At 43.3% G+C, this 25,892-nt stretch overlaps 1 protein-coding gene across 1 annotated transcript; it reads right to left on the reverse strand.

Annotated features, from left to right (window-relative positions):
• Positions 1 to 276: 276 nt before the first annotated feature.
• MFNG (MFNG O-fucosylpeptide 3-beta-N-acetylglucosaminyltransferase) lies at positions 277 to 25,418 on the reverse strand. Its single transcript, XM_054988930.1, has 8 exons — positions 25,035 to 25,418; positions 20,243 to 20,291; positions 16,247 to 16,349; positions 13,626 to 13,779; positions 12,358 to 12,443; positions 3,226 to 3,391; positions 892 to 977; positions 277 to 422 (listed from the first exon to the last, which is right to left on the reverse strand). Exons 1-8 carry the CDS (start codon positions 25,383 to 25,385, stop codon positions 356 to 358), a joined length of 1,062 nt encoding a protein of 353 aa, XP_054844905.1. The 5' UTR covers positions 25,386 to 25,418; the 3' UTR covers positions 277 to 355.
• Positions 25,419 to 25,892: the final 474 nt, after the last annotated feature.

The raw sequence follows: 25,892 nt of genomic DNA on the forward strand, positions 1-25,892 counted from the left end.
AGTTTTCTACCTGGGGGAACATTCACCAACATGACTCCTTCATTTAATCCTTCATTCTACTGCCTCCTTTTGCATAATACTGTAGAGCTCTCATTGAAAACCAACCAGATTTCCTCTAGTCTCCCAGCCTGAATATGGGAAGTGAGCTCACAGGCAGCATTTGTGTATTGCACCAAATCCATCCATACTCTTGCCACTGAACAGGGATCCTCCTCTTTTGCTGTAGACCTTTTCTAGTCTTCAATAAACAAAGGTCAGCATATAGCCTCCATGTTCTCCATTGGACAGAGAGTTGGGTGAGCCCCAAGTTTCTTCAGCCATCGATTAAGCCATAGTGATAGTTTCTGACCAGATGTCACTGGGTGACTGGACGTGGGCACCAGGAAGTGTCTGGATAAAGGATGCAGTGGAGCGATCGAAACCTGGAAGGGAAACAGCAAAAGCAAGAGAAGAGTGAGTTCTTAGTGCAGACGGGGAGAAAGGACTGTGTGGGAGGAGCACATGTTCCCCAATGCCCCATCCAACACCAGATGCTCTCTCACACTGCACTGCAGTGGAATGTCAAGATGGATGCTCCAGACCTCAAATCCTGCATACATTTAACAGCCAAAGAACATTCTGCCCAGCCCCTTGGGTCTGAACAACCTTGAATCATTTGGCTGCAGTTCCAGACTTTGCAACACAGGCTTAGATTAAAAGGATGATAAAAGATAGCAAGCTCACAAGTAGCAGAAATGAAGCCAACACAGCTCTGGCCACACAGGTTTCCTAACTGCAGGCTTTGACACCTCATTTGCATCATCCTCACATAAAATTCTGCCAGGGCATCCATTCATCTCTCCTCTTCACCCTGCCCTTCAGTCCTGAATGATCTGCTGTCAAAGGACACACCTGGAAGGGTCGTCGTGCTGGGAGAAAGGACCTGCTAGCTTGATAGCATTGAGCTTCTTCTCAAAAATGCCGTAGCTAAGCGTGACCTGCAAAAACAAAAGGGAACAAATATACTCTGAGAGTCACATGCTCCTTTATGCATCACAGTCAAAGATATTGCTGCTTCTGAGCAATATCTATCTTGTGTCTACCTAAAACTTCCAGCATGGTTTAGTCTGAGGAATACTCCTGCATGCTTCTGTTTTCTCTCTCAAATTGAGACACAGGATAAGGTGATACATGTTATAAAAAGTTTAGCCATATTCCGTGTCCCCTGGGTTTCCATGTTTCTTCTTCCTCTAAACAACTGCCCTGCAAAAGAATGAGACTCAAAAGCTGAGCTACATAGTTAGAAGGGGACTCCTGACTCCACTTACACACTGAAATTCTTGTTGGTCTCAGGTGCCACTAGACTCAAATCCTGCTGTTCTCTTCAGACCCTAAAACTATACTTAGCAAAATCACATGGTGCATGTACCACTTCAGCCCAATTGGGCTGAACATTTGCATTCTTGAACTGCTCCAAAAAGGAAGAAAGGAAGGAAGGAAAACATCTCCCCACCTAAAAACTAGAATGTTGAGGACAATCATTCTTACCCAACATTCTCCCTCTCTGGTAGGTTATGTTTTTTTCCCCTTCAGTGTGCAAGGAGAGATTTTAGTGAGGGAACATTCCCAAACATACATTCTACCATCTACATTCTAGTTTTTAGGTAGATTCTGAAATGGCATAGTCTGAAAAGACCTGTACTATGTGGTTTTGATTATTGTGTATCTCTGCTTTTGGGAGACAGGTGGGCAATTTGTTGGCAGTTGCCTTTCTGTTCCAGAGATCCAGAGGAGTTAGCCGTGTTAGTCTGTAGTAGCAAAATAGTAAAAAGTCCAGTAGCACCTTTAAGACTAACCAACTTTACAGTAGCATAAGCTTTCGAGAACCACAGTTCTCTTCATCACAGATGCATCTGATGAAGAGAACTGTGGTTCTTGAAAGCTTATGCTACAGTAAAGTTGGTTAGTCTTAAAGGTGCTACTGGACTCTTTACTATTTTGTTCCAGAGAGGAGGATGAGGAAGAGAAAGGAGAGGAAGGCCTCTCCTTATGCTTTTGACTGGCAGGAGTTTTATTGGCTAGTTAATTGCCTTTTCATCCCCTTGCCTGTTCTTGCAGACAGAAGTGTCGAGGGAAGCATTTGTCAGGGAAGTCTCATCTAAATAATGCATGATTGATTCAATCAGTGTCACAATTACTGAGGAGAGGATGTGAATGACTGCCTGCTCCACTCTCCTTCTCCTGACCCTACTTCTCTCTCTGTCACACACACACAGCCTCAGCCACATTTTGATAGGCCTGCAGAGGGAATAGGAAGATACTTGGTCACCCGTAATGAAGGGGGGAGGAAATATTGCAAAAATTGCACAATTTGGGCATGGGGTACTCGAAGACTGGCTTCCATCATTTCCCTATTGCTGCTGTGGCTGATAATACAGCACAGCAGTGACAGGGTTTCTACACAGCAGGTTTCCCTGCTAGCTTTTTAAAATCTGTGATTTAATAGCATTATATCAGTATACTGTTATACTATAATATGCATCAGGTTATCTGAATTCCCAGCTTTCATCTTTTTAAAAAAGAAGTCGCTTGCCTGTTTAATTGCATGATAATGCTTTTTTCCACCTTTCTCCATAAGGAAAGGGGCTAGAAGTTTATTTTTTTTTTAAACGAAAGCTGAAAATTCAGATAACTTGATCTGAGTATAACGACACATCGCTGTAACACTATTAAGTTGCAGATTTAAGAAACAAAAAAACTTTCTGCTATAGGGAAAGGAAATGGCTGGCTAACATGAGGGAAATGGATTCCGCATGGGTGAGAAGAGGAAAATCCAAACCCACATGACATCTCTTCAGGCTTTGCTGCAATATTTTCCAAAACTTTGCAGTAAAGTAGATTTGAGAAAGATCAGAGAAAAGCCAAAGAAATCATAGGAGGTACACGAATGCAGTATGATGCTGGAGAGAAAGTAGGAAAAAAGCCACTTCCAATAGCATCAACCTGGGCGCAAATAACCTGACTGATAACTCCCAAATTCATCTGGAAGAAGAATGCATTACCTCCAGTATACAGGACACAACACATCCCAACTGAACTAGGAAGGTGTTGCATCACTGTAAGAGAAGCACAACCTCAAGGGAAGGTCACTGAGGTCTGAACCACAAAGTACTGAACGACTGTAGATTTCTTCTGGCAAAACTCAAATGTTTAGAAAAGTTCCACATCACTCTAACATTCTGCTACCTGCTTGGTCAGTTGGTCTCTCCGCATTAGCTGCAGGTTCTCCAGGTGAGAATGGAAGAGGTTACTTGCAACCAAGCGCCCCCCTAACTTGCATTCAATGATGTAGCCCACAGTGCAGTCATCTGGAAGTCGGATGTGCTCTGAAGTGATCAGGAAGTTACTGCCGCTAAAAACAAAAGGCCCATATATATGGGTGAGTAGCAGAGCACATGCTTTGCTTACAGAAAATCCCAGGTCCAATTCCTGACATCCCCAGTTAAAGATGGGAAAACCTTTGCCTGTGACCCTGAATTGCCAATGCTAGTCAGAGGAGGCTTTACTGGGCAAAATGGATGAATGGCCTCAGCACAAGGTAGCTTCATCTGTTAATTGGATTCTAGTTGATCAGATGTGTTGGGGGGGACCTCCGGCCACATACTGGTTCTTTAGCATCTATGCTGGTGTGTCAAAAACTAAGCAAAACTATGCCTTTGTTGTTATTCTACTTGCTGAGATACCCTTAGAATATTGACCCGAGCAGAAGGGATGAAATAACCTGAGTAAGCGAGCGTGCTTTCAGAATACCAAACAACCATGTTAGCAGATACATGGGTCATTCCATTTCAATGCCCCAAAGCCATTGACACCTGAAAAAACAAAGTCCTTGGCAGCTTAGTGAGATATCACTGGATATGGAAATCACAAGAAGCAGGAGCCTGTTCCTGAAAGATAAGCCAAGTATAAACATTGGCACATCCTCTAGGTTCATCTTTGGTAGATAGGTGGAGTTTGGAACAATCTCTAAATATCTAGCTTGTTACTGCCTGTACCTGAACCAAGAGATCAAGGGCCACATTCATCTGAGAACAGGTTTTGTAAACTGTCCTGAAATCAATTAAAAGAGGCATCCCATGTAGCACTACCCAAATGAATCTCCTCAGCCCATTACTACCTCAAATCCATGATTCTGCCTTTGGCTACAGTCTCTTTTACCTGGGCTCCGGTAGGGGTGTGCACTGAGAAAAATTTCATTTTGGTTTCAAATCCTGGGTTTCTGAAGAATTTATTTACTTTTATTGGGTTTTTTTTCCCAGGTGGAGCATTGCCAGTTCAGCTCAAATCCATTTTTTTTCATTATCAGGAGTTCCAACCCCGTTCTTTGCCATGAGGTCTTCATGGCTCTTTGGGGCAGTTAACAGCACCAAAATCACAGAACACAGTCCTCCCTTTAAACCATTGACCCACCATGTTTGAGCACACACAACAATAGTCTGGTGTTTATGGACCCCAAAGTAGGCTTGGAGAAGGTGAGTGCTGGCTGCGCAGGATCATGGTTTCGCTCACTCATATGATGGGGTTCTTTGTTTTTGGTTATGGGAAAGTGAGGGATGGTCATCTTTTCTCTATAAAGATGGGGACCAGACAGGTCACCCAGTCTCCCTTTTCCAACTAAAACCATCAACTCAGACTTGAATGAAGAAGGAAAAGAAGTTAAACTTAAGTTGAAGCCCGAATAAAGAAAATGAAGACAGCCCAGTCTATTCTAACCAGACTAGTTATCCACATGGAATACTGATCTGGAAAGACTTGGGTGTGCAACTGTGCACTGTTAATAGTTTTAATAGTTAATAGTTTTAATCAGATGAGCCCAGAAATTATAGAAGTATTTCTGGGCAAGATGAAGGTTCCTCTTGATGCTCCCCAATCCCTTATTTTAGGAGGACTTCTTAAGTTCCAGTTGGCTGGAAGTGGCACCTGAGAGAAGGACAGCATCAGAAGGCAACTGGATGGTCAACCTGCTCTAAATGCCAGGTCTGCTGCTTCCTCTCCCCAGCACAAAGCAAAGCTTTTGCAGAGGTACTACACGCTTGCTACTTACCATAGGGTTGGGGGTGGGCTGTGCCTGAGCAGGATGAGAGGCCTTCATCACAACAAAATACTTAGTCCAACAGCAGCCAGGGATGACAGAAAGAGCATCTCTTCTCTCATTTTGGAAATTGACTCATTAGGAGTCAGTCAGTTGTTCCATGTTCCCTCTTTTCTAGCATTGCACTGATAGGTGGGAGGTGTGCTCATTCTCCATTTGAAGCGATGAATTTAACCCAGAGTTAAACTGGAAATACACCATATCTGTTCTTTTGACATGGAGCTTGTTGGGAAGAGTCCCAACTGTGAATAAACCTGCCACACCAAAACCACTAGTCTCTCCACATCGTGCCTTTATGTTAGCAAGATTTAATGTTTTCCCATCTGCAGTTCTTTATGGAAGATTTGTCAGATTGCACTACCATGAAAGAACCTGCCCATGTAATAATAGGGAACTAGAGTCAATTGCTCATATTCTGCTCCAATGCAAATTTTACATCCAACTATGGGAAGCTTTAATTAACCCTATTTTGCATAATAGGTATAGCCTCCCAGAAGTGAGGCTAGTTTTTTTTTCTTTTATTGGCTCAACGTCCCCATATTACCCTCTCAGTAACAAGATTTCTTCTGATTGCTATGAGAATTAGGGACTATATAAGTTGATTGTATTTTGTATATTCAAATACAGGTTTGTTAAATTTTGTTTTATGCCAATAAAGGGACAGACTGACTGTCTGACACTAGTCCCTCCAAAAGACCAGAATCAAAATCAGTCCAATCTGTACAGCTTACATACAAAGTTCTACCCAGAAGCTGGCCATTACAGTATGCACTGGACATTGGGCAATCTCAGAACATAAAAGAAAGAAAGAAACTCCCCAACACAGAACAGCGAACAGTCCCCTTAAAGTTTCTACACACACACACTGGCTCATTAAGTACACATAAGATAACTGGATAAATTCTCTTTCATATCATCTGCAATGTAACATAAGTCTTTGTGATGGCCCCTGACCACCTCCCAAGCTCCCTCCCCGGCAGCACATGCATTAGAGCCATAAAAAAAGCACATTTTCCCCATGCAAAGATCTGATTGGCAGGGAGATACTATTGCACAAGTAGCACAAACAAAAATGCACTCTTCGGCATTGTGCACATTCCCTCTTCCTGCCAATGGAGTTAATTGGATGGTGTTCATAACATAACATAAGGGCTTTTGCCCCTTGGAATCTGATTGGCAGGCAATGCCATTAAGGAAAACAAGCTGCTGCTGGCCGTGCCTCCCTGCCTGTCTGCTGCTGCCCCCACTGCATGGTAAGAACCAAAATGAAACACACAATTTTTTTGGTGGGTGAGTGGCATTATAACATGGTTTCCCATATTTGGTTCACCGTTCTGGAAGCCATTTTAACAAAATGAAACAGAGATTTCCATGTACATTTCCAGCTTGTTTGTTTCATTCTGCATATGCTCAGTTCCTGGTAAGGTTGCTGTTGCACAACCCAGAAAATATGGACCTGATTTCTCCATGCAGCAGAATAAGATTCAAATCCTGCATACATGCAATCTCCGCCTCTTGGGCAATGCACCTGGAGTCTGACTTGCTACAGCAGGCAGGCAACAGAGCTAAAAAAAGAAAGGGAGGGAGCACTTATAACTGACTCTCCCCCATTGCTTTGAAGAATTTAAGACTACACAAAGATTCATGAATGCTGTATTAATTTTGTTTTCAGCCAAAACGGAATGAATTGGCATTGACCAACTAGATTCAGAGCTAGTGTTGTATAGTGGTTAGAGTGTCGTACTGGGATCTGGAAGAGCATTTTGAACCCCAACTCTGCCATGGAAGCTTGTTGGGTGACCTTGTGCTAGTAGTAACTCTTTCAGCTAGAGCTGCCAACCTGCAGGTGGGGCCTGGAGATCTCCTGCAATTACCACTGGTCTCCAGATTACAGAGCTCAATTCCCCTGGAGAAAATGGATGCTTTGGAGGATGGATTCTATAACATTAATCCCCACTGAGGTCCTTCCTCTCCCCAAACCCCACCCTCCCCAGGCTCCACCTCCAAAATCTCCAGGAATTTCCCACCCTGAGCTGGCAACCCTACTGTCAGCCTAACCTACATCACAGGGTTGTTATTTGTGATAAGAATAAAATGGAGGCGAGGAGAATGATGTTGTAAGCTGTTCTGGGTTCCCATTGGAGAGACGGGCAGAAGTACAAATATCTAAATAATAAGGGTAGGAAATGCATTGAAATAATTCCCCATACCACCAGGTTCTATGATCATGCAGCAAAGCCTCTGTGGTGGTCAAAGGTGACTCCCCCTCCTCGCTTTATCACCTGTGGGAACACTGGTTGGATCAAACCCCTGATCTTTAAATGTAATGCCCCTGAAGCACAGTAGCATCTTACAGACTGTCCAAAGGTGCCATTTTCTCTAGGGGAACTGATCTCTGTAATCTGGAGATCAGTTGTAATTCCAGAAGAACTCCTGGCCCCACTTGGAGGTTGGCAAACCTAGTACAGTAAATCAGGTGAGATTCTCTGGTGGAGACTTGAACCACTTGGGAAGTTTAACAAATGGTGGGAGATGTTAGGGCTTCTAGATAATCATGCACCCATTTGTTACAGATAAGAGTGCAATAAAGTAGGGTAAATAAACTAATTACGGAAAAGGCAGTTTGAAGCATGAAATATTTGAGCAACATCAGTAAAGAGTTATGGTATGATAGAACATGTTAAGAACATACTGTTAAAATTATTAAAAAGAGGGTCCTGTTGCATTATCAGATAATAATGAACAAGGAAGTTCAAGCTCCATTTAAGCCAGGATGACTGAAGGTGTTTAGTTTCTTGATGACACTTGCTGCCTCACTGCAATAGACAAAAGCTCATGCAGTGAGACAAATGTAAGTGCCTAGCTCTCCCGGGCACTGGAACTGATTCCAGTAGAGTCCCAGCTTCAGTCCCCAGCATCTCCAGTTAAAAAGGATCAGGTGGTAGGTGATGTGAAAGGCTTCTGGCGAAGACTCTGGAGAGCTACTATCAGTCTGAGAAGATAACATGGACCCTGATGGGCCAGTGGTCCAGTTCAGTATAAAGGCAGCTTCATGTGTGTTCATAAGCCGCCCAAGGACTTGCAATACAAACAGCTACTCTAAGTGATAATCACCTTTCCTCCATTCCACCCTCTGTAACGTCCTTCCTGTGTATATATTCAGCTTTCTTAAGTTCTCTATCAGCTACAAATCCTGTTTCATCTGATTTAATGTAATTATCTATGATTTTATTTAATATTGTAACCAAAACTGTTGTCTAGATCTTAAACCTGGATTTAATAGAGAAATGAATGATAAGACCCAGAGTTTGCTAAATCTTTGAAACCGTTTTTGTTTTGCTTTCCTGCAGAACAACTGCACTTTCCCCTTAATCATACTGATTGTCAATGTAACATATCTAGCAAAATATTCCAAATTGTTTATAATGTTCTTTAGTTGTATAATACTCTTTGGGATATCCGTCTAGTTGGGAGATTTTATGATGTTTGATAATGTCTTGTCTGTTTTCTTCCCACGCAATGCATACTTTCAACTAGCTCTGGTACTTTTGGAATATCATGTTTACTTAAAGATTCAGATATTTTGTCTGATGAATACAAATGAGTACCAGTCTGAACAAACCATTTTTAATGGATTGGAAAATGTTGATGCAAAATTTTCAATGGTGTTAATTTGCCTTTTGCCTCTCTTTGCCTTTAATGTGATTTCTTTCTTTCTTTCTTTCTTTCTTTCTTTCTTTCTTTCTTTCTTTCTTTCTCTCTCTCTCTCTCTCTCTCTCTCTCTTCTCTCTCTCTCTCTCATTTTAATAGTATTTGGTCACCTATTCACTTTCTCAAATTCTTTCATTTCAAGAAATTCAAAGCCCTTCCCATACTGTGAAGATTTTTAATGATACATTGTAGTCTCAAGGGAGTGAGTTTCTTATCACTTTCTTAAATTGTCTGTTTACGCAATTTTTCTAGGTCTCTTATTTCTCTCAAAATAACTTCTGCTTCCTGATTTTTTAAAATTTAAATAAGATGAAAGTGAAATAAAGTGCCCTGTCGTCAGTGCTTTCCCTGCATCCTAGATAAGTCTTTGATCCACCCTCACTATGGAGTTTAGTCTATTATCAAAGAAGAAATCTAGCAATATATTATTCTTAACCCAGTCATTTTGGAGAATTTAATCTCCAGGATTGAAACTGAGTGGGAGTACCAACTCTCCTTTGTATTACTATCAGGGGCATGTTATGCATAAACTCGAAGGAGTATCTTAACATTCATTATTTGGGATAAAATTCCCTGTGTAACACAAGTCATCAATATGTGAATATGAATCATACAGAGAAGGGATAAAAAGTGTAGTCTCATGTCGATTGATAGCAATACCTTCCTACAATTGTAAGTTTTAAAAAGCTTTAGATTCATAGATATCCATAGCAGCCAAAGAAGGGGCCTATTGCAATTTATTCAAAGTAGGCTGTATCACCTGACTCATGTTTCCTACTAAAATCACCTCTCTCTTCTCCCCCCCACCCCCGGATTACATAGGTACTGGAATATCCCCTCGCCCCCCCCAAAAAAAGTTGTACATGATTAGGGCCCATAAGCACCTCTCAAGGTGAAGGGTTTTTTTCCTATCTGCAACACTTTTTATTTGAAAAGCTGTCCGTTTTCATGTAGGAGAAAATCTTTAAAATCAAATTGCAAAGTATTATTTTAATAGTGGCTACCACTTTAGATTTTTTTTAAAAAAATTAAACAAGCTGAAAATTTCTTCAGACTTTAATGTATCTAGATAACTTGTTCTTTTCTTTTTTAATAAAGAAAGCCAGAAATTTCCTCTCTCTTTTTTGAACTTTTCATTTGAAGAATAATCTTATTAATTTTCTTATTGCAGATGAAGTGAACCAAGAACACAAAGTGACCTGTTGAGCGACTTAACACACTTAACCCACTCTTTACAGAGTATTGATTCAGAGGCCGACCTTAAGGCGGAACAGGTGTTCCTGCTGTAAACATTTCCTTCCCTGAGCTAGGCATCATAGTGCCATAGGGTCCTTTTGAGATTAGGTAGGTGGCGTGGCCAGTGGCCACCCAGGAGACAGCCTTTTTGGTTGTGGCAACGAAACTCTTGAACTCTTTCCCCAAAGACACTCGCCTGTCCTCTTCTGTTGCGAAGCTTCACCCGCTGGCAACAGGAAGATTTTTTGTCCCATCTGACATTCCCTCAGTGATCCCATCTCCCTGCCTAGTTTTTAATTGCTGGCAGTATATACAATTTTAAATGAATATAAATATTGAAGGATTTATAAAACTGCAGCTCAGGAGCCACATGTGGCTCTTCTAGACATATTGTGTGGCTCCCAGAAGTCTCTGAGTATTGCTGTGGCCATACATTTTATTTTAGTTTATTTCCCTCCCTTCCTTTCTTTCTTTCCATGTCTTTCCCTCCCTTTTCCTTTTTTCTTTCCTTCCTTCTTTCTTTCCATGACTTTCATATTTTCAATAAAAATGTTGGGGTTGCCAGGTCTGACTCAGAAAATACCTGGGGACTTTGGGGGTGAAGCCTAGCAAGGATGTGACATCATTTTTGTGATGTCACTTCCAGCATACTGCACCAAACCCCCACCCCTTCCTGTGATGTCACTTTCAGGACACCCCCCCCCAAAACCACCTCTTCATCTGAAGTCACTTCAATGCATCATGTCTTGCGGCTCTCAAACATCTGATGCTTATTCTAAGTGGCTCTTTCATTAAGCATGTTTGGCCACCCCTGTTATAGGCTGCCCCAAAGCCATTTTGTGTCTGACTAGTATGTTGGGTCTCTGACATATGACAGGACCCCACTAACAGTCACCATGTAATTTAATGCACCATGTATTACTCGTAGTACTGTGTCAACTGTGGCAAGAAAGTCTCTCCGTGCATTCATTTAAAAAAATTATTAATTGCCTTTCTTTTTAAAAGAAACAAAGACACTCAAGGTAATTTACAGCTCAATAAAATTAAATAACTCAAATAATAAAACCACAGTATCAATAAAAATCAGAATACAGCACCACAAAAACTAAAATCACTTCAAGGACACAAAATAATTTTTTTAATTACCTTTGTGACTGAAGATTAGCAATGAACTGGCCTGGCAGATGTCTCGAAGGAGCTCCTTAGAGTTTGCTAGCACAAACTTCCCTAATGAAGGCTGTGTTAGATTTTATTAAGGAAGGAGCTCAGCAAGGCCTCATTGGCACATCTTAGAGTGGGGAGAGGTCTCATGCACTTTGGGGAAGCTGCTCTTGTGTCAACTTCACCCCTTTGCACTTTCACACAAATACACATCCATAGATGTGTCCACCCCACACTTACCTCTGCTCCTCTAAAGCATGCACAAGATATAGATGCCTTTCCTAAGATACATATGCTTTAACATACACTCTCTCCAACATACACCTATGAGCCCTAGAATGGGTTTATGGCTGCCACTGATAACTACTTCCACATGGTCAGAGTCAACAACCAACAGGGTAGATCCAGCAATTTCTACTACAAGAAAAGCCTTCTCAGCTTCCACGTCCCCCTGAAGCCAAAATGCTGCTCCTGGGGGGAGGGGGACAGGAGACTCTCTGGAATAGCATGAGGGACATATGGGGGAGGCTATATTGGAAGGGAGTAATCAGTGAATGGAGCCCCGTGGCACAGAGTGGTAAGCTGCAGTACTGCAGTCCAAGCTCTGCTCACAACCTGAGTGCGATCCTGGCGGAAGCTGGGTTCAAATAGCTGGCTCAAGGTTGACTCAGCCTTCCAGACTTCTAAGGTTGGTAAAATGAGTACCCAGTTTCCTGGGGGTAAAGTGTAGATGACTGGGGAAGGCAATGGCAAACCACCCCGTAACAAAAAGTCTGCCAAGAAAATGTTGTGATGTGACATCCCCCCATGGGTCAGTAATGACTTGGTGCTTGCATAGGGGTACTACCTTTTTTTAATCAGTGAATATTTCCCCCTTACATTAGCAGAAACACTGCTGTTCCAACCCAGTGTCTGAACTGACACCCAGGCTGATACATTGCAGATGTGGTACTCGACATACAGAAAACAGATTAAAGCTTAACACATTTGCACAATTGCATGGACTCCCAACTGCATGGAAGTGATTTTGGCAGCAATCACAGCACTTTATGAATGTATGAAAACATCCCTCAGACCAACTCATGAATGATCTGATATCCTCCAACTTCAGTACTCACCTTGCCCAAGGGGCCATCTTAGTGGCCAGTTTCCGGCTGATGCAGAATCCAGCACCTCCAGTGGCAAACCAAAAATACACTGACTTCTGAAGGGAAGGGAAGAAAGGCAAGGGGTGAATACAAGGTGCATTGGTCATAAACAGCACATGTCACTATGCAGAGTGCTGTAAGTATTTAACTGACAGCCCAAAGAGGGCGGGAAATCTGTATTATATTATTTACTTCCCAACACATCTTTCTTCACAAATAAATCTTATTTCTAACCTCAAGCAATGGCATGCTTACGCCCAACTCTTGATTGCCAGATCTAGGGCTCTGATTTTAAAAATGGCACAGATAGGAGAACTCCATTAGGTACAGCTTCTCCTGTCGCTAAAGCACGACGGCTATACTTGGTAGATGTTTCTTTTCTAAACAACCACCCTGTTAGGCATTCTGAGGCACAAGCTGCCTCAACCCAATTTCTGCTACCTGTTAGAATGGGACTGTTAAGAAACCAATCGTTCAGTTTTAATTCTGAGGCTAATTTAAACATCACAGATGTGTCGGGGCGTAATAAATTACAAGATTTTTAAAAAATCTGTTCATATCATTAGAGGAAAATGTAAAATATCAGTATTCCCAAGCCTCTATTTTTCTGCATTTTAGCACCAGTTTAATTGGGATTGGGGAGATAAGGTCCACTACTTTTGTGCCTATTCTCTTAGGAATCTGACTTTTGCCCCCCAATTTTAGCCTGGCAATTTTTTTCTTTCTTCATAGAAATCAGAACTGTGATAAACCAAATTCATAAAAGTCTTTTGACATCTTAGACATATATATTTTTAATAGAGTAAGCTTTCATGAGCCAGAAACCACTTCATCAGATGCACAAAGCATTACATTCATTTGGCAGGGAGATTTATAGCCAGGACTGCAAACAGTAGGATGGGGAGAGCTATTATTAAGAGAGGCCAGAAGGCCCATTTTTCCAGGTTAAAGGGTGTTATATTACATTGCAAAGCATAAGTGAAAAATAAGATCCAGTCAGAAAGATAAATGATCCACTCCCAACTCTTGATGAAATGGCAAAGTAAGATGAATCTGAATAGCCCACCAGGAAGGAGGAACAATTACTTTTTGTAATCTGCTAATCATCCAAACTCCCTATTTAGTCCAAGTCTAACAATATCAAATCTGTGATAAATCAGATATTTTAAATAACCGCCTTCAGAGTTCTCAGCCAGCCAGCCCATAGCTTGGTCCTAGGTACAGGTGTAAGGACTTACTGTCTGGTTGTTAGGCAAGGTTTCAGAGGCATGAATTGGCCTATTCAAGCTGGGCTTCCCAATATAAACATCTTGGTCTGAAGAGTAAGAGGACAAGAGTTCCAGCAGAGCATGTGGATTTAGGTAGTTGTCATCATCAACGTGGCAAAACCAGCTGGAGGAGGAGAAGAAAAAGATACACAACAGGTTGATTCATGAGGAGGATGTCATTGTAGCTCAGTTTCCTGAGATATGCTATTGGCTGCATTTGAGCAGTCTTTGATCCCCAGGCCACCAATAAGGTAAGTGTCTGCAACCTATGGCTCCAGAGTGGGACTGCGACTGCCAACTTTTAAACTGGACCCTCCAGCTGTCCCTTGAATATCAGTTTGATCTGCAGCAAATGCCAGGTGATGGTATTTATCTCCATGCCATGAAAACTTCAGCTGCCCATTTCTATTTATTAAACCTCGGTTAAAGGGACAGGACATTTTTCATTCTGCTCAGATGACAACCCTACTCCAGAGCCAAATATGGCTCAGTACAGAACCAAATATAGCTCTTTAAAAAAAGAAAATGAAATCATTTTGAAGTCTATTGGCGAGGTAAGTGAGATGCCAGAACCACCAAAATGTGGAGGGAATGGCAGGCAAAGATTTTATGTGACTAAAGGGCTTCTTAGAGATGCTTTACAGAAACAATTTCCAATAATTCAAGTGTGATCTATGCACATATTTATGCCAGTGCAATAAAACAATTTTGCAGGGTGCTCACCCGTGTATCTTTATTTCATCTTGTGAGAATGTGTGTGTGTGTGTGTGTGTGTGTGTGTGCGCACATACATGTACAAAACTTCCTAATAAAGGACTGGCAACAACTAGTATTAGATTTAAAGAAACTAAGAATTATGAATCAACATGACAGGTATGACTAATGTTAACCAGTAGTTAAGCAAATAGATCTTGCTCTTACTCTGAATTTTGACATAGTTGGGCTCTTTAATTATAGAAAGTTGCTGGCCCCAGTGTGAAGGTCTGGTCTATACATGCCATGAACTATTTATAGAATTTATTTATTCAGAAAATTTACACAAGCCACCTCTTCAGAGACCTGCTCAAATGAGGTGAGAAAATCCTGAGGTGGTAGAATGAGCTCTACCACTTCACATCGCATGTGAGGATCATATTTTTGAATGCACTCTGTGGAGGGGAAAAAATCCCTGCTATAAAAAACTAGCACAGCGTAACATAAATTTTGTCATTTATTTGAGAATTGTTGGGCTTTTAATGTTTTCTAAAAGTTTTTTTAAAAAACTTGCTTTGCCTTTTTTATGTGGGTAAGCATTAAAAAGGTAACAGATCCCTTCTATCTGTACAGTCCACTCTTGAAAATTCAGGTTTCTGCCACCTGAAGTTCTGCTACACATGTAGACCAGGCTTGAATCCACGTCTGCTGAAACTGTATTTCTGCTTATATTGGGCCATTCCTTTAGGCAGCTGTCCTCAGCATTCATACAGTCAGCATGCAATAGCTCTATAGTCCATGTTGATTGGGGGATTTTACTCTGGAAAATGTGCAGAAAAAGGCAATTGAAATTATTAAGGGATTGAAGCACATTCTTTACAAGGAAAGGCTAAGAAGTTTGGGGGTTTTCAGGTTAGAAAAATGCTGACGGGGTAGGAGTAGCAGAGGTTTATAAAACTATACACAATGTGGATAAAATGGATGAAGAGAGCTTTTTCATCCTCTCCCAAAATACTAGAACTTGGCCTTATTCAAGCAAATGGATAGAGAGATTCAGAACAGACAAAAAAGCAGGGCTTCTTCACACCAGGAGTTGGGGTGACTGATAGCTACGTACAGGGCTTTTTTTCTGGGAAAAGAGGTGGTGGAACTCAGTGGGTTGCCCTCGGAGAAAACAGTCACATGGCTGGTGGCCCCGCCCCTTGATCTCCAGACAGAGGGGAGTTGAGATCGCCCTCCGCGCCGCCAAGCAGCACGAAGGGCAATCTCAACTCCCCTCTGTCTGGAGATCAGGGGGCGGGGCCACCAGCCATGCGGCCATTTTCAAGAGGTTCCGGAACTCCGTTCCCCTGCGTTCCCCCTGAAAAAAAGCCCTGGCTACGTACTAAGTAAGATGGCTTGGAAGGGGAATTAGACAAATTCATGGAGGATAGGTCCATCAATGGCCTTTAGCCGCAGTGACAAAATGGAACCTCTCTGCTCAGAAGCAGTATATCTCGACATGCCAGTGGTTTGGGGAGGCAGCAGAAGGGTGAAGACTTTGCCCCCTGTTGCCCTGCTGTGGGCCTTCTGGGGCACATCATCATGGGAAACAAGACACCTGGTTAAATGGACTTTTGGTTTGATCTGTTCTTATGATGCCCAAAAACTGCAAGTGTGAATGTTGTTTGCATTTTTTGAGTGAAAGGGAATGTGGCTCCTTCCCCTCACATTCAAACAACAGTTTGTCTCTTTAAAATATCTGATTCAGGGGCAATTTGTCCATTGAGAAGTTGACTGTGGAGCATATCGCCTCACACCATGTTCCCACATCAATAAATATTTTCAAGTTCCATTTAAGCTTTGGGGGAAAAATTCACCCCCTTGTCACATCTTCCATCTCCAACAAGTTTGCTCACCTCAGGCCACTAGCCAAAAATGCATCAAACTCAGCAGCCATTTTGCAAGAGAGTGCTGGGTGGCTGTGCTCTACAGAGCAGTTGGTAAACACCACATGATTCCCTAATGGAGAAAGAAGACAGCTCTGGATAAGCAACTCGGCCAATCCACATTGATCAGGGGCATTTTCAACATAAAGTCAGTTTCTTCTCTCAACCAAATAAGAAAGAGAGAAGTTTAGGGGTCTCCTCAATGTTTGCCCAATGCAAATCCAAAGCAAAATGCAATGCAGTACAACCCATTCCTGCACAGAAAGGAACCATGGCTCAAAGGCAGAACACATGCTTTGCATGCAGAAAATCCCAGGCTTAATCCGCAGCATCCTCATTTAGAGAATCTCTGGTAGATTTGGGGAAGGACTTTTCTTTGCCTAAAATCTTTGAGAACAGCTACCAATCAGAATAGAGTACATTGAATTAGATGGAACATGGTTCAACTGTACAGACATCATATATCCAATATCTGGATTATGCAGTTAGAGGGATGGGGAAAGTCTGGAACCATATTGCTATTTGTAGTTTTAAAATAACTATGATCTATAACTCAGTGAGGGAGCATATACAGTCACTGGAAACAGCAGATGGAAATACTGGCTACCTCTACAGGGCAAGTCTGCTGATTCAAAAGATCTTGATGGAGATGGCTGAAAGCTGAGAAAGCAGCCATGTTCAGCAGTTCACAGAGAGCCAACACAGTATAGTAAAGTGTCAGATTAGGGTCTGGGTGGCTCCAGTTCGAATCCTTACTCTGGCCAAATCCACATTACTTCTTTTTTTCCGCGTTTTCCCCGCATTCTCCCCGCAATCTTGAGTGCCGGTCACATTACCTCATTAAACAGACGCATTTCATTCGCATTTCTCCCGAATATGTGGTCACAGTTTTTCAACGGGAGTTTCACGGTGGCCGTGAACAGTCCAATGCGCAATTTACGCGGTTTTTTTAAACCCCCCCCCCTTCCTGTCTCTCCGGCCATTCCGAGAGTTCCTATTGGCTGATTCAACTTGCAAGTGCTCCGTAGTCTGCAAAAGACTGTTTCTGACTTCATAGCATTGGATTTATTGATTATGCTGTTTCTGAATCAAATCTGGTAGTTTGAAAAATCATTTTGGGGTGAATCCATCATCAGAACGGACTCGCAAAACTTCCTTTTTAACTGTTTTTTATTTTTTTATTTTATATTACTGTAATATCGAAATTACAGTGAATCAATCATTCAAAATAAAGAAAACAGTTGCTGCCGAGGGCCGCCCCAGCGGCGGGGCTGGAGGCGCTGGGAAGCCGGCGGGCTCATCGCTCGCCTCCTCTCCCGCCGGGGTCAAGAAGGTGCCCAGCAGACCGAGTCGAAGCCCAGGCGCAGCTGGAGGCTCCCAGCTCAGAGCGGAGAAGGGACTGGCCGAGGCATCCCCGGCTGAGCCGAACGGCGGGGCTTGCGGGGGCTGCCGGGACAGCAAAGGTGGCTTGGCCCGTGGGCTGGCACATCCGCGGAGGGGGGCTGAAGACGAACAGGGATTTTAAAAACTGCTGCCGAGAGAAGCGGCGGCGGCGGGCCGGGGATGCCGGCCGAGGAGACAGCCGCGTCCCTCCAAGCCTCTCTCTGCAGTGAGCCAGTGCTGCGCTGCCGGGGAGCGAGGATGCGCTGCGCTGCGAGGCGCCCTCTCCACTGTGGGCACTCCGGCTCAGGCGCTCGCCACGCAGAGGCCCAGCTCGCGGGGCGCCTGCCCCTGCGAGGTCGCCCATCAGCGCGGCGGTCCGCGGGAGGGGAGGGGGCGCAGCCTTCCCCCCTTGGGGTAAACGGCCCTCTGGCCACCAAGCCGGCTTGACCCCGCAGGTGCTGCCGCTCCAGTCTTGGAGAGGGGGGAAGGGGGAGCGGACGGCTGGGTGGCATCTCGGCACGCTCCACTCACACAGACATGCAACCCGCACCTTTCAAACCAGCCTTTCAAACTGCACCTTTCAAACCACCTTTCAAACCAGCCTCTTCAGTAAAATTCGAGCACTGAACTGTCCTGCATAGGAAATGCCCACGAAAGCTTCCCGCATGCTTCAAAATGTCCAAAAAAGAAACGGAAGAGCCATCAGTGCTGTCAGTGGGGGAAAGAGAGGCATCATTATCTTCAATGATGTTTCTTTATAACACAAGATCGAAATAACGGAAAAGTGAGCTCAAAAATTTTTTAAAAAAATGGGCGGGGAAAAAAGGTCCCGCCCAAAAAAGCAGTTTTCGAGCGGCCGTGTGACCGGAGGGACGCGCGAGAAAGGCGAATTGGAAGCAGGGATGTGAACGAAGAGAAAAAAATCACGGATTGGAGGCAAACGGAAGATATCCGATAAACATGCGGGTAATGGGTGAATGTGGATTCGACCTCTGTCACGGAGCTTGCTATATGACCGTGGGCTAATCACTGTCTCTCAGTCTAACATACCTCACGGTTGTTGTGATGAAGAGAAAACGGAGGAAGAATGAATTATGCTATAAGGCACTTTGGGTCCCTACGAGTGAAAAAAGTGGGGTACAAACAAACAGATACTAGATGAGAGTGCTCAAGCTAGAATCATAAACATGGCAAGCTGGGATCTGGAGAGAACTGAGAGTTCAGACTTACATTCCAGTGTTTACAAGGTACAAACCTGCATTGATTTTTTTTCAAAAAGGAATGTTGAAAATTTAATAAAATTATTGATAACAAATAGAGACAGGGGAGTGCTCACCCAGCAGAGAACTTTTTAAAAGAATAATTCATATAATGGTATGCGTGGGTAGGAAGTTGTACTGCTGGTCATCCTTCACCTTCTGGCGGCTACTCAAGGGCTGCTGATGACACACAGTCATCTTGTGTACAGTAATCATGTTAGCACGGCTATGGAAAAAAATCTCATTTTCTCATCATCAAGAGACTGAGGTTCAGAGCAATGTAAAAATGAGATATGGCCTCAACAGAAGCTCCACCTGGAAACAAAAACTCCCACAACAAATGAGTAACAAGTGCACACTATTGTGGGGGTGGAGGGACAACTGGACAGTCCTCACAAGGCCAGGTTGAATCATCTATCCTAAACCAGCAGGATTTGAGTTCAGTGGCACCTTGGAAACCAATAAGATTTTCAAGATATCTCACTACAGATGCTAATTTCTGCTCTAATCAAGCTGCGTTGTACCTTTACATCCTGGCTCCCTTCTTTGCTTCACCCCTTCTCCCTCCTGATGGGATATAAAGACTCAGGGATTCTCCACTCCTCCTTTTATCTGAAGAAGGGAGCTTTGATTCTTGAAATCTTATGCCCTGAAAATCTCTTTGGTCTCTAAAGTGCCACTGTACTCAAATCCTGCTAACTAGTGCAGATTAACATGGCTGCCTGAAACTACCCTAAACCACTAATCTTAAAATTAAGCAAAATGGGTAGATTTACAGGTATGATTTATTCTGCCCTTGTTAGTAAGAAGGAGAAAGAGTGAGGCAGCCAGTGTAGTGGTGCAGCAGATAGTGTCAAACTAGAATCTGGGAGACCCAGATTTGAATCCCCACTCTGCCATGGAACCTTTCTGGGTGCCCTAGGGCCAGTCACACGGTCTCAGCCTAACCTACCTCCCAGGGTTCTTGTGAGGATAAATGGAGGAGGATAGTGTAAGCTACTTGGGGTACCCATTAGGGAGAAAGGTGGGAAATAAATGAAGTTTAAAAAAATTAGTGTCCCCCCTTCCCTGTCTCATTAGTAGAGGTTTCATCAGACATTGTTTACATAATACAACTGTCACATGTCATAACCGTGAGGACTGGCTGCTTGCTTTTTTTAATGGAATGAAGTGATGAGTTCAGTGGCCAGTATTGCTTGTGCAGAAAGGCAGGCTCGGTCTCAAACCAGCTTTGTCAGGCACATAAGACTATTGGCTGAGCATTCCTGACACAGCCTACAAAAGTCAGGTAGCAGATGTGGTGCAATGCTAGAGGCTCGATTACCCAGTTTTCCTTGCAGTTCATCATCATCTTTATCCGTGAAGACATATGTCTGTGAAAAAGAAGATGGGAGGTTATTCCAGGTTCTACATTTTGTCCTCCTGTCCACATAATACTCTCAGCTTGAAGTGTGTGCATTATCTGAGTTTATTACTGAGAAAATGTCTGTGAAGTGGCTTGAGCACTCAAAAAATGTTTTCATCTGTACAAAATGGAATTCTAATGCTTATCTCCTCTATCTTTTTCCCTGGAGGGGTAACTGCAGCTTGGGGAAGGGCAATATTCAGGGGGAAATGATACAAGGAAAATTAAACCCACTAGTCTCTTCCCCTTCAAATTGCAGCTTCAGAGGCTATGCTGCATATTTTTAAAAGTCTCTTTAAAAGATGCTGTGAAATCAGGTTTGTAACATTTCTTGGATATTTGTATGTAAGTGTAAATAATTATTGGTAATAAGCATCTGGTCCAGTTTGTTTGCAATGACATTAAATCTTTTGTACAGTAAGAGATTAGCCCATAATTTCTAAAAGCAGGCCCTCTATTTTATACTAGTAATTGATCTAGTTTTCCAATTTAAACTGATCTAGACTGAAACTGATGGAACTGTGTTATTTATTTGTTTACTTCCTTTACAGTCTGCCTTTCTTGACAAGACTCAAGATGGATTACGAATCCGACTAAAAACAATGCATTAAGAAAAGTATAATCATACAGCCCACAAAATTAAGAGAACATTGCACTAAAAGCACAGTATGATATAGGCAGTAAAGCAGGAATTACAAGAGGAGTTTGCAACATTCAGGGTGATGAGCCTTCTTGACCAATAACTAGTGTCTCCACAGAGCCAAACTCTCTCAGGGTTTCTTCTTTGGGAACCCTGACAATTAAATAGATTTGAAACTGGCTTAAAAGGTGGGTGTAGATATGGCTGATTCACAAAACAGACCCTTGATAAATCAATATAGCTTGAAAGGATCCATTTTGCTAATTTAATGCTGTTCTTTTCCAGTTCACATTAATGTGCCTGGCACCAGCCTGGGGACTGAAGAATTTGGTCTGATCCTCTGCCCCCAAATAACTCAGAGTCATGCCCACTGATCAGAAAGCTTGCCCTCAAGAGTTCTGCTTAGACATTGGTAAGATATCAAAAGGCAAAGGAAACAGAAGCTTTGCAGTGAAAGGAAACTTGAGTTCAGAAAAGAACATCTGTTTGTGTGCAAAAGACCTATTCCCAGCCATCCCCCTCTTCCCCCCAGTTCCTCTTGACAACATTATGTGGCATGTTCTCCCATCCCAAGGGCAAAGTGGGGATCACGTCCAGCAAAGAATAGCTCCTTTCAAGCGGAAAATGGGCTTTCAAGACTCCAAAGGGACTGAAAGGGAGAGACACAAGCCTTAAACAATCTCCCCACCAGCTGCCTGCAGGCTGGTTAAACACTGTACTCGCATTCTGTAGTGAATGGAGGGCAAAGTCATTCAGACAGTCGCCAGGCCTGTGGGCCTCCCCCAAGGCCCAGACTGTAGCGCAAATCCAGCCTAGATGATATTATATGTCCCCTTATTTCCAAAAGAATAAAAGAACTGAGGGGTGAAACAGGAGACAAAAAAGAAGGTAACAAATGGAATGAAGAAGAAAAAGAAAACCCATACTTGCGAAGTATACAAAAAGTCAAGAACATTAATTCAGTGACTAGAAAAGAGAATTTCTAAATCATATGTTAATCAAAATTGTCTCCCTCAGAAAGAGCATTCAGTTAGTGTCGGTGTCCTTGCAAACTCTCTGCATGGGTCTCACAGATTTCCTTAACATTAAGCCTCACACCTTCCACGTTGAGAAAAGCCCTGAACGCTGAAAATTTTCTGTCTGAGGTAAAAGTACTCATGTGCTCTCAGGCTCACTAAGGTTAAAAGGAAACATCTCTCAAGGTTTCGCTAGTTTCAGGGACCTCCGAGGGAGAGGGAGGCTAGCTCAAGCATGGCTGAACTGAATCCATGGCTGTCCCTTATTTCTCCTGTCAGGGTTAAGTCAGGGACAACCCATCTGCCTCCAATTAAGACTCAGGTGCTTCCCCAGACCTGGACTGCCTGATGGACCAGACAGCTGCCCTCCTGCCAGCTCCAGAGCTCCCCTGGTGTTGGCCCATATGAACTTAGCTCACAGCTTGTTGAGCACCCCTCACCCTCGTGTGAAACAACCTCAGGGGAAAAAAGGAACCCAGTTTTTGCCCTGCTCACCCCCTGGTTTGAATAAAGGTCCTAGCTTGTAGAAACAGATGATATGTTGGTGTGAAAATGAAAACCCACAGAAATTTGGCTCAGCTTTCTAAAACTCTTAAAATGTTATCTACATAAAAGTGGAGGAGCCATTAATTTCACAAAAGGGCTGGTTCAAAGTCACCCCCAAAAGGTGCCTCTTTCAGCACTGCCATTGGTTTGGACTTGGCAGATGACATGAAAATTAGCATCTGTAGTGCGAAAAAAATCCTATGTCCCAATTCTACAGATGCTAATTTTCTGCACTTTGCACCCCTGTTCTACCAAGCTAATTATGACGTGTATTATAGCTAGCTTCCTAACACTCTAATTTGCAACAGCTCTCCCATTCCTTGCCTGAATTATAAAGTCTCCTGTCTATTCCCACTCCTGTCTATTCCCACTTGGGGAATCCTTGGCTTAAAGCATCCACACAACCAATCATACACTGCAACCAAAGGGTGCCCCTGTATATTTTCAGTACATTACCAAGAAGCACAGGAAAGCTAATGATCAAACAGTTTGCGCGATTAAAACAGGGCACATTTTCTCCAGGCACTTTCAATAGGCCTATCGGAGGCCTGCAGCTTAGCACTGAGGGAAAGATGCCACCATGCTCTACTCTGTTTCCCTCCTTCCCTCCCTCCCCAATATTGATCTATTTCTACACCAACAGATCTATGTGGATTACTCCCTTTACTTACTTGCAGGTTCACTGAAAGACAGTATGTGGTATGTCATCAGCACAATGCGCGCCTGGAAGGGAGTTAAATCATGCCCACTGATCCCACACCGCAAATTCAATCTTTTGGAGAGAGTTTACAGGCAGGCAAGCATAGGTTATGTCTGCAAAAATTCCCCGTCAGTGTCTGCCATGTAGACCAAAGGGGAATCTGGATGTGCCGGGCACAGGTGCCTGTGTACACATAATTTCTGGGTGCAGATGACTGCATGGAGGTTGGAAGCCAGGCCAGTGGGCGTAATCCCAACCCCTCACAATTGTTTATTGCCCACAATCTCTGTCATCTGCTGAAGGCTCTTGGTTTTAATAACCACCACCACCAAAACATTCAATTTATATACCACCCTTCAGGATTACCCACTCAGAGCAGTCAAAGTGTATTATTATTATCCTTACAACAATTTGGGGGAAAGACACTGGGATAAAAATAGAACAAAATATATGGGGAAAATTATGGACAACTCAAACACCTGTGAGGTATGTGGGACTGAGAGAGCTTGGAGAAGCTGTGACTGACCCAAGATCACCCAGTTGGCTTCCAGAGGAGGAGTGTGGAATCAAACCCAGTTCTCCAAATTAGAGTCCTGCCGCTCTTAACCACTACACCAAACTAGCTCCAGACTACAATAAATTGTTGACAACATGGATCACCACTGTTTGTGATCAGCAGTGGAAGCACTAGGATTTTATCTTCTTGGTCTTTAAGGTGCCCCGGGCTCAAACTTTACTGTTCTATGATTTTATCAATTATACTTTAATCCCCCGCTTCCTCCAAAGTCCTTGGGGCACCATACACGGGTTTCTTTTTTTCCGTTTTATCTGCTATAACAACACTGGGAGGTAAGTTAGACTGAGAGTGACACACTGGCCTGTTTCATGGTCTTCCCACTCATAATCCAACATTACATGCCACAAAAATCTAATCCTACATTAGATTAGATTTTTTAAGCACTGATATCACCCTTCCTGCCCTCCCTCTCATGATCTGCCGAGGTTCACAAAATCAGCATTGCTGTCAGATCTAGACTCTGCTTAAAAACCTCCCAAGAAAGAGAGCCCAACACCTCTCAAGGAAGCCTGTTCCATTGAGGGACCGTTCTGTCAGGAGGTTCTTCCTAATGTTTAGCTGAAAACTCTTTTGATTTAATTTCAGTCCATTGGTTCTGGTCCGACCTTCTGGGGCAAAAGAAAATCGTAGGACAACCAAAGATGCTACATTACAGGAAAAAAGATATCGGTTTGGGTACTTCCCTTGCTTCTTTTCCTCTCCCCAAACGGTGCCTGCATGAAAGCTTCCCAAACTGCCTGCACGAAAGCTTCCCACACCCCTAGCTGAAGTTTCTGATGCCAACACTGAACACATGAAGCTACCTTATTTAGAGTTAGATCATCTGCCTATCAAGGTCAATACACTGACTAGCAGCTGTTCTCCAGGGTCTCAGGCAGAGGTCTGAATTAGCCACACCAACTTGGTTCTTTTAAATAGAGATGGCTGGAACTGAATCTGGGACCTTCCATATGATGCTTTACCACTAAGCCACATTGCACCTTACTATCTAGGGACTGTGGTACCCATGCCAAGCCATCTGCCACATGGAAAAGAATGGAATCAGGATAGGCTGAATACAGACACTATGCAGCTTGGTGACAGGTGAACCCACCCCTCCATACAGAATTGCCTTTAGGGAAAAAACGTATTTCAGTCTTTACCTCTCTACACAAAAACTGCATTTCTTCAAACTTCCTTGGGCTCTAACATGAGCGCCTCCATTCCAGTCACCCCATCATCCTCATACCAACCTGTTCCTTGACCCGAGATATCCAGGTAAGCAGCAGTAATCCCATTCTGGACTGATGGAACTTCTTTGTTGTCTTTATAGCAATGAAAAGTTCCTCAAGCAACAGGCCTTTCCCAGCTGTAGCATGTGGTATGTGAACCTCACGTTTTTCAGGCCTTGGCTCCCTGCTGACGTGGTCCTTTACGTCCACCAACGTAGTTTCTGGCTGTTCTGAAAGACCAGATGTCTCTTCTCCAGATCTTCGGTCATCGACTGCCACTGGAATGTCATAATGTCTCATGGAAAGGAGCTCCACGCTGACAAGAACAACAACCACTCCCCAAATGGCATGGATGAGACGCCGCCGTGGCATGACTCCCTCCTTCTGGTCCCACAGCAAGGAGACCAACAAGATCTTATCTCAATGCCTGCTGTACAGATCCTTTTCTAGTGTGTGTAGCTTCCTCCAGAGGGGAACAACAGAATGAGCAAACAGGCAAAAAAAAAATACTCGTGGAATGCAAGAGGTGGGGACTCGAGTGGGACTTCAAGACTCAAACAAAAACACAGATTTCCAAAGAGGTCTAGCTAAATCCCACTCCACCCCCACCCCCCTAAGGGTACAGGGAAGCCTCCAGGGCAGAGACACAGGAGCTTGGGAGACCTGATTTTCCAGATAGCAGAGGGCAGGTGACAGACAGACACTTGGAAGTAGCAAGTAAATGGATCCTGCAGTCTGAGCCTAGAATACCCAAAATATGCCCTTCTGGGCCTGATTTGAGGTCACAGAGTCAGCTTCAGTTGACAGGACAAGGATGCACAGCAAAAGTGCTTTGGGTGACCAAGAAACTGCCTCTCTTTTCCATGCAGATCACCTAAG

This window comes from Eublepharis macularius, chromosome 9 (genome assembly GCF_028583425.1).
Source record: "Eublepharis macularius isolate TG4126 chromosome 9, MPM_Emac_v1.0, whole genome shotgun sequence".
Classification (NCBI taxonomy): Eukaryota; Metazoa; Chordata; class Lepidosauria; order Squamata; family Eublepharidae; genus Eublepharis; species Eublepharis macularius.